The sequence below is a fragment of the Myotis davidii genome, unplaced genomic scaffold (genome assembly GCF_000327345.1).
Source record: "Myotis davidii unplaced genomic scaffold, ASM32734v1 scaffold329, whole genome shotgun sequence".
NCBI classification, from domain to species: Eukaryota; Metazoa; Chordata; class Mammalia; order Chiroptera; family Vespertilionidae; genus Myotis; species Myotis davidii.
Genome location: NW_006300374.1, coordinates 2,211,827 through 2,221,487, shown reverse-complemented (window position 1 = coordinate 2,221,487; position 9,661 = coordinate 2,211,827). Strand labels below are relative to the sequence as shown.

Below are 9,661 nucleotides of genomic sequence, written 5' to 3'. Positions count from 1 at the left end.
GCCCGGTCTGCGCCCCACCCCCGCCTGTCCACCCGCCCGCTACGCCGCCGCCATGTCGGCGCAGGCCCAGATGCGCGCGATGCTGGACCAGTTGATGGGCACCTCCCGGGACGGTAAGTCTCTGCCAGTGCCCTGGGGGTGGGGGAGGGGACGGGAAAGGCGAGGAGAAGGGGCTCGGCGGGCGCACCTGGGCTTGTGTGTGTGGCTGAGTAAGGGGCTCCCAGATTGGTAACACGAGGTCCCGGCTCCGCTTCCATCCAATCAGGGCTGGGCAGTCGGGCTGGGGGGGCGGTGTCCGAGCGGATTGTTTTTTGAGGGGCGGGAACTGCTGCCAATGGGTTTAGGCGGGGCCTGGAGGCTGAAGGGGGAGAGTTTGAGCCTTCAGTGTTGACTTGGCTGGGACCGGAGAGCCCACGTCTCTCTTGCGTAGTAGGGCGGCCCATTTTGTGGTCGAATTAGGTACCTGCGGACCGCTAGAGCCTCCGCCCCCTGCACTAATCCCTAACCCAGAGTTTTGGGATCATCTCTCGCCGCCGTCCTCCAGAGCATCCAGAGAGAACCGCCCCCTCCCCCCCCCTTAGCTGAGTCCGGAGGAAACCTTTGCTGTAAACCCAGTCCTGGAAATGCACTCTCAACCCCCTCAGAAACAACCATTCTTACGAAAATATCTGACCCAAACCATGGCTTCTTGAGTGGGTGTGCTTAGCCCCATTTTATGAAAAAAAAATTATGGCCCGTTTTTCCCCTGAAAGCCCTCCATTTTGTTAGACAATTTAATAGAGGCTTTGTTCAGTTAATTTGACACATCTTGCATGTGCCCCAACTAGAACCATTTTGAAAATGTGGTGCCCAGTGAGGTAGAATTGAAGGGAACGATTCTTTTAGGCATTCAGGTTAGAATTTGTATAGAAAACCACTAATTGCTGGATATCTTTTTGTCATAAAGAGAATTTCCAAATAAGAAATGCTGTTGCTTTTTTGTTGATGATAATTAGTAATGTACTCTTTCAAATTCAGCTCAAATCCATGCTACTGTGGAGGAAAGGTGTAGTTCATTAATTTCTGAAAATGAAATAAAACACTTGTTTATTTTCATATGTTGCTTGTCCTGGTAGTTTCTTAACCATTGAAGAAATGCTTTTTTTCTTAAGTTATTTTTATTGCTTGATGTAAGAGAAAAGACACTTAAAATTTTAAGTCGCTCTTCTTGAGTGCTTTGCAGCAAAATATGTGAGTAAGTTTTTTAAATTTATTGAGTTCAAATATTTTTGGCAATGCATATTTAAAGAATGGCTTTTCAGTATTCACAGTTCAGTTTTAATTAAAACCCATATTGGGAACTTTTCTTTGTAGATCACATAGACAAATAGGTGTAGATGGCAAACATACTTGTGGAGGGGAAGATTGGGAAGGAAATGAATTTTATTTGTGTAGTAAACCCTTGAAAATAAACATTAATTTGAAATGCCACTGGAAGAACTTACCTGTTATCATTTTTCACCTTTAGATAAGAATGGTCATTTTATATCTGCAGCATGTCTTAACATTGCTCCTTTTTTATTATGAAGACAGGATTGTGAAGGGGCTTAATATAGGATTTTAGCTGACAATAATCTTTGTATTAAAATTGCAGAAGTCATTTACATGATCTTTTTAGTCCTAGATGGATACCATTTTTGGTACCTTCTGCATGGATTGAATTTTCTAATTTTACTAGGTGGGTAGTTGGATCAAAATACTCTACTATCAGCTGATAAATTTCCGAACTAGGCAGCTAATGTAGCATTCAAAGCTAAACCAAAAATGTGTGTATTGTATGTAGTCAGCAGAAACAGGGATTTCTTAAAATCCATTCTGTTTTATATACAAATAAATTTTTATTTTTTGTGTGTTACTGGATTTTTTTTTTTGGCCTCCAGACTAAAAGGATTTACCAATGAATTCATGTTTATGAGTCCACAATATTATTTAGTTGAAATGACTGGATATTCACTGCTGTGTTGGGCCAGAAGCAAGAAACATACTATTTTCAAGGAAAAGAATGTTTTTTAGATACAGAAATTCTTTTATGTGTATAAGATAATAATCAGAACATTCTTTTCCTTCTAACCAGAAAACCAGATAGTTAATGAGTTTACATGTTTTATGACTTAAGGCCTTTAAATATTAGGATTGTTCTTTTTTAGCATATAGTCAACTTAAGTTATTCAGGCATAGAGAAAATGGATATGTTCTTCAATAAGACCATGTAATTTGAAATTCTATAATGGGAAGCCTTGTATTGGACACAGGAACAGCTTACAGGGACTGCTGTTGGTTGTCTTTGGCACTAAGAGGTGGATTTGGGGATCCAAGAGGTGGGAGAGAGATGGAAAAGGTAGGTAGGAGGTATTTAAGGCAGCCCTGTTCAAAAAAAATTTTGTTTTTAAATTTTAATCCTAGAGACCACTGTCTTCTAGGATAGTGGGACACATGGTGGCAGTAATTCCCTCAACCTTTAGTGTCCTGAGACTACCTTGCACCTCCCCCTCCTCCAATAAAAGACTTACTCCTTTTGCTCCTCCCCAAAATCTTTTTAATTAGTTCCTTTTTAAACTCCTTGGAGATTTAAGTCTGTTAAATGTACCTTATTTTGAATTATTTAAATCATTCAGATTATCTAAACTTCACTGAAATCCTCAGGAATAGGAATTTTAGTGGCAGGGAAATGGAGAGGTAATTTTTGATCACTGGGCACTTCCAGAAAGGACAGTCCTGGGTGAGTGGTGGCAGTGGGGGGCTTTGCATAACCAGAGGGCAGCATGATGGTGCTGGGAGGCTGGGCAGGGGGATGACTAGGAGGTGGGAGAGGAATGTATAAGGGAGGTGGGAGGGCCAAAGACAAACTTTGCCTTCTTTGCAATTTTGCCTAGGGCCCTGGTGGTGGCAACCGCCTGTGTGCCACTGAAAATCGTGCCGATGCCTGGCATACTGCATAAATGGAAGCAGGGTACCGCGTGAGTTGAAACATTGGTCACACTATATAAAGTTTGTATATGTGAATCAGTGTAACTCATACCCATGTAACTGGGGGTCTGACTGTATTTGGATTTTTCTGATAAGGCATCATGGGCTAAGGAAAAGAGCACTGGGCTGAGACTCAGGAGACCTTGTTTCTAGCCCCAGCTGTACCTCTAATTGTAATCTTGGGTAAGTCACTTAACCTTTTTGCCTCAAGTTAAATCTGTAATTTGTTAATTGGGAAACCAAGCAATTTCCTGTTATACTAAAAAAATGTTGAAAAACATAAAGTTTTTTAGAAGGGAGGACCCATAAGTAGATATATATCAGTATCATTTTATATGAAGTGTAAAATATGTTAAATTTTATAAATATCTTTGTTTTAGTTGTTAGCATTAAAAGAAGGGAGAGGGATAATTGATTTTTCCCTAAACATATTCCATTTGCAAACAGAGCAGTAAAGCAGCCCAGGGAAATTCAAGCAGCAGTTAGAGACTTGTCTGTGTGACACTTGGGGAACCCAGTGTCCTCACACAGACTATGGTCATTTGTGCTGAGTTGGGTTAATTGCAAGGATGACCCTTAGCTAAAGTCCTTTTGCCAACAAAAACAGTTTTTAGTTATGATTAAATCTCTGGTTCTGACTGCAGACAGGCCTGGCAGGGTACAAGGATAGGGATTAAATAAACTTGAGGGTGTGAATTTAGATAACATTCTTAGTTTATTAACTAGGGAAGTTATAGAAGGTAGTTTTGAGGATTTCATACCTCTTAATTGCTATAACCTTTAAATGGGATCAGAGATCATCTCTGAAAGGTTAAAATAGCCGAGGAATGAAAATCTGCCCTGAAAAATAACCAGTAGACTAATAGTATGTAGCATATAGAATAGAATTTTGTAACATCATTGGTTGTCCATTATGGTTAGGGAGTATAAGGAGCAAGTTAAAGCTTTCAGATAATTTTAGCCAATTTTTAAAAATTTATTTTTACTAATAAATACTGTATTTTTTTGTTTTTGTTGATTTCAGAGAGATGAAGGGAGAGGGAGAGAAAGGTAAAACCATTAGTGATGAGAGAGAATCATTGATTGGCCTCCTCCTGCACATCACCTACTGGGGATTGAGCCAGAAACCTGGGCATGTGCCCTGACTGGGAATTGAGCTGTGACCTTCTGGTTCATAGGCTGACTCTCAAGCACTGAACCACATCAGCCTGCCAATTTTAGCTATTTTTGAGGGTCATCTTCCTAAACATATGATGCTGTACTTCCTCAGTTAATACAGTACATTAATCAGAATTGAAAAAATGTTTAATATATATTTTTGTTGATTTCAGAGAGGAAGGGAGAGAGAGAGAGAGAGAAACATCAAGGCTGCCTCCTGTGTGCTCCACATCAGTCATCAAACCCCCCAAACTGGGCATGTGCCCTGACGGGGAATTGAACTGTGACCTCCTGGTTCATAGATCGACACTCAACTACGTACTGACCCATGCCGGCAAGGCAGAATTTAATATTTTTGTTGATCCATTATATTGTACGGTAGTTGTAGTTTATGGATGTAAAATTAAAAGAATATTCATCCTAGGCGGTAACCAGGAAAATACAGTACAGAAAATCATTTACTTGTTCCTAATATAAAGTAGTGATACCTAACAGTTGAACCTATAGGACAGTATGACATTGATGCCTTTCTGCAAAATAAATTATTTAATCAAGGATTGAAGCAGTATTTTCTTCAGTGGATTTTCTTCATAAAATCATGTTTACTGTAATCTGTGTTCCTTGACTTATCATCAACATCGAGAGCATTTAGTTTTAATTTTCTTCATTAACATAATGAATCATTTATTTCTTGATCAGTTGTAAGCCATTCTTCTATTCCACTTGAATTGTTTATTTTAAGTGAAGGAGGCATAGCCTTTAATATACAAGCACACATTTAAAAAAATAGTAATGGGGTATTTCCTTACTCTAGAGCTTATAAATTCTTTAACAGCATGAGAAATTTTAGCAGACATTAGGTTGAACAGTATTTAAACAAAAAAAGGTTAAACAGAATTTTAGTAAATATTTGACTTAATCAGAGGTCCAGGCATATCAAAATACTGAAAGTTTTGTTGACACCCACATAGTGAATTTATTTAAAAAAACAATTTTCCTATCTATAGAACAGCCCAGAAAACAGTAGTATCACCTCATATAAACCTGCATTGTCCTTGGATTCTTTATAGTTTTTTAGCTCTCCTTGTCAAGAAAACCTTAGGATTTTGAGACATTCTTTTACTTCAGTTAACAAAATTGAAACCAAAGAAAAATCATTTTGTCTGTCACTGCATAAGCTCAATAAGCAGCAAATACATGCTCTGATTTGGTTTCATTTGGGTAAAATGTCTAATAAGCATAAATGATAGTGAGAGCTACATATTCAAGACGGGTGGCAAGAAATCAAGGGCAAATAGGGATCAGGGATCAGGGTTAGGTTTAGTGATTCGGTAAATTTCTCACAGGTACCTTGTGGATTCAGTACCCGCGGAAAGTTATTCTGTTCCTTTTTGGTTCAAAGCAGGGGTAAAGAACCTTTTTTTTGCCATTTGGATATATATAAATGTATATGTATATTTATATTTTTATTGATTTCAGAGAGGAGGGGAGAGGGAGAGATAGAAACATTAATGATAGAGAATCATTGATTGGATGCCTCCTGCACATGCCACACTGGGGATTGAGCCCACAACCCAGGCATGGGCCCCGACTGGTTCATAGCTCAACCACTGAGCCACTGGCTGGGTTGGAGATTATATATATACTAGATGCCCAGTGCATGAAATTCGTGCACTGGGGGGGCGGGGGGCGGGGGAGAAGAGTCCCTCAGCCTGGCCTGCGCCCTCTCCCAGACCAGGACCCCACTGGCCTAAGCCAGCAGTCAGACATGTGTCTCACAGTCCTGGGACCCCTCACTCCTTACCACCTGCCTGCAGCGGAGGCAGGAGAGGCTCCTGTCACTGCCGCTGCACTCACCAGCTGTGAGCCAGGCTTCTGGCTGAGTGGCACTCCCCAGTGGGAGCTCACTGACACCAGGGGGCAGCTCCTGCATTGAGCTTCTGCCCCCTGGTGGTCAGTTAACATCATAGCAACCGATCATTCCACTGTGGGGTCAATTTGCATATTTAGGGTTTTATTATAGAGGATATGTGTACTTACACACACACATATATTTAATCATTTTTTAAAAAAATATGTTTTATTGATTTTTTACAGAGAGGAAGGGAGAGGAATAGAGAGTTAGAAACATCAATGAAAGAGAAACATCGATCAGCTGCCTCCTGCACACCTCCCACTGGGGACGTGCCCGCAACCAAGGCACATGCCCCCGACCAGAATCGAACCTGGGACCTTTGAGTCCGCAGGGCAATGCTCTATCCACTAAGCCAAACCAGCCAGGGCTAATCATTTTTTAAATGTTTATTGTTTAAAGTATTACAGATGTCCCCTTTTTTCCCCCATTGATCCCTTCTAGCCTGGCCCCTTCCTGTCCCGCCCCCCTCCCCATTTGGATATTTATAACATCATTCGTGGGCCATATAAAATTATCAACTTAAAAATTAGCCTGCTATATTTGGTCAAACATTTAATTAACTCAATACCTTGGCAGGGCCAGACCAAATGATTTCTCTGGCCCTATGTGGTCCGGACATTTCCCAACTGGTTTAAAGTCTCGTGCAGTAGCAGCACTAGTGTAGAAATTGGAAGGGAAGGCCAAAATAGATGAGTTAATAATTTTGTAAGTTTACTGAGGCTGTAGAGAAATGTAGCTTGTAAAAACTCTGAAATTGGCTACAGCTTCAATGTTTTTGTTTTAACTGAATAACTTACAACTTTGAAAAGTCAGAGCTGCCATCATAAAGTAATACGTAGCTCAGTCAGTTGAATGTCATAATTTGCTATTCAACATGGGCTAGAGAAGAGGGTCTGTAAATTTTTTTCCTAAAAAAATCATTCTGGCCCAGCTGATGTGGTTCAGTGGTTGGGCGTCAACCTATGAACCAGGAGATCACAGTTTGATTTTCTGTCAGGGCACATGCCGGGGTTGTGGGCTCAATCCCCAGTAGCGGGCATGCAGGAGGCAGCCAATCAATGATTCTCTTCATTGATGTTTCTATCTCTCCCTCTCCCTTCCTCTCTGAAACCAATAAAAATATATTAAACACACACACACAAAAGCAAGCAAAGAAACAAACCACTCTAGATACTGATCCATGCATTCTAACAGGAAAAGAATTTAACCAGCTGCCCTTACTGAGTCTTGGAAGGCAGCTATGCTCACCACTATTCCACCAACGCCTTCCTTACTGAGTCTTTTGTCTTGTCTCCTGAACATGGTAAATTGTTTTGTTTTTTATCTTCCTGAGACTTCAGTTTTCTGCAGACCTGCCTTCTCTTTCAAAGTTAAACTTTCCAAAGCTTTGCCTTTCAATAAAATAGACTGGGTATTTATTGGATGCTATCTATAGTCTATCTAGTTGTTTAACTGCTTCTGTATTCTGTCCAACTATTAGGTTACACAATATACTCTTTTCATTTACTTGAGGGTATGTTTTAGATCAAGGCTGGCGTTATGGCCCACCTGCTTTTGTAAATAAAGTTTTATTGGAATACAACCATGCCTATTTGTGTACATAATGTATGTGACTTCTTTGCCTTACCACAGCAGAGTTGAGTCGCAATAGACATACTGCAAGCATAAAATAATTTGCTATCTTGCTCTTTAAGAAAAAGCTTTGTTCTAGATCAATGATTGTCAATGTGTGATCCTCAGACCAGAATCACCTGGGAACTTGTTAAAAGCCAAAATTAGTGATTCTGCCCCAGGCCTACAGAAATTCTGGGGGTGGAGCCAGCAATCTGTTTTAAGAAGCCTTTCTTATGATTTTGATACACATTAAAAGTTTGAGAAACCTTATTCTAGATAAATTTTTCCCAAATGTTAGTCACACAGAATAACACCTTTACTATTTATTTAAATATATTTTTATTGATTTCAGAGAGGAAGAGAGAGAAAGAGATCAGTGATGAGAGAAAACCATTGATCGGCTGCCTCTTGTATGCCCCACACTGGGCATCAAGCCCACAACCCAGGCATATGCCCTGACTGGGAATTGAACTGTGACCTCCTGGTTCATAGGTCGACCCTCAACCACTGAGCCACGTCAGCTGGGCCCCCTTTACTATTTTTGTCCTGTTTCCTGTTTAATATTTTTCTCTTTATGTCAACTGACTTTCTAAAAATTCAAGTTAATTTTAAAGTTTGTGCCCCAGAAAAAATAAATACAATGAAAACAACATGGTGTTATAAGAAATAACTAGACTCTGTTGTCACATACTTTATGCTAAAAGTTAGAACTTGTTAGATGTATTAAACACATTATTAAGCTCCAGTGGACACTTTTTTCTTGACATAATAAATAATCACCGCCAAGTGATTGAGTGGTGCTTAAAACGTCATATTGGTGAAATCAAATAACATCTAAAATCATTCTTTGGACAAATCCCATACTTGAAAAATACTGGTTATTCATGTGAAAAGAAAGTTGCTTGAACTGTATATAGTGACGCCCCTAAGGAGAAATGACTGGCTGGAAATACACACTGTGAGATGGAGAGATGTAGGAATTCATAGGTCCATCTCGGCTTCTTAGGTAAAATTACTTCTTGGCTTGATTTGTCACCCTTCCATTAGTGTTTTGGTGTGGTGGTCAGCAGTTCTGGAGGATTTCACCAACCTGCTCCATAGTAGGACATTGAAAAGGTGCTTGGTTATAGGGAAAGGTGCTTATTAAAGATAACCTCTGGACTAGAAACGGGGGGTAGAGGGGTGAAGTGGTGGTGAGTCTACGTTATGGACTGGAAAAAGTAGGGCATACTTACTAGGAAACAGTTGATCCACCTCAGATTCTAGAAACCATGTATTTGTAAATTGAGAAGTTACTGTGTTACAGCTTAATTTGCCTCAGTATTAGAAGGGATACTTCCCCAGACGTGATCTTCAGTATATTTGTTATCTGATGTGTTTTAGGGTATCACAATTGCTAATAGGAATAGAATCTTAACTTTCTTGAATATCACCAGATTGCTGAGTTGCTTTAGTTATTTCTTCCTTTCCTTTTCTTAGAGATGATGGACATATTTGTTTCTGTTGTCTTTTTTTAAAAATATTTTATTGATTTTTTACAGAGAAGAAGGGAGAGGGATAGAGAGTTAGAAACATCAATGAGAGAGATCGATCAGCTGCCTCCTGCACGCCCCCCACTGGGGATGTGCCCGAAACCAAGGTACATGCCCTTGACCGAATCGAACCCGGGACCCTTCGGTCTGCAGGCCGATGCTCCATCCACTGAGCCAAACCGGTTCAGCTGTTTCTGTTGTCTTTTGACTCTGCAGTAAAGTAGTGACATAGGACTCGAATCCTAGAAGGACTGAAAGTCTAGTGGGGAGTGAAGAATTTTACCCATGAATAGTTTTGTTTATTTTTTTAAGTGATGAATTCTGTGATACTGATTATAGGTGTCTAATTTTAAAAAATTGTTTAAAAAGTACAAAGACAATTCAGAGACTTATGAGAATGACCAAATGTTATTTCGTGTATTTTCCCCTACATGGT

The 9,661-nt window shown here is 40.0% G+C and overlaps 1 protein-coding gene across 7 annotated transcripts in view; it reads left to right on the top strand.

Moving 5' to 3' along the window:
* The first annotated feature begins 6 nt into the window (after positions 1-6).
* LOC102752919 (putative RNA-binding protein Luc7-like 2) overlaps positions 7-9,661 on the top strand; it is a 60,029-nt gene continuing 50,374 nt past the window's right edge. For 2 of the 7 annotated variants that reach the window (XM_006777110.2, XM_015572670.1), the window contains exons 1-2: positions 2,945-2,996; positions 3,103-3,189. Coding sequence is in view for 3 of the 7 variants with exons in the window: in XM_015572672.1 (XP_015428158.1) it covers positions 53-113 (61 nt within the window). In the remaining 4 variants the exon portion in view is untranslated. Of the gene's footprint in view, positions 114-2,911; positions 2,997-3,102; positions 3,190-9,661 lie in introns of those variants that run through there. The other 5 variants (XM_015572672.1, XM_006777106.2, XM_006777105.2 and 2 more) reach the window with 4 other exon arrangements.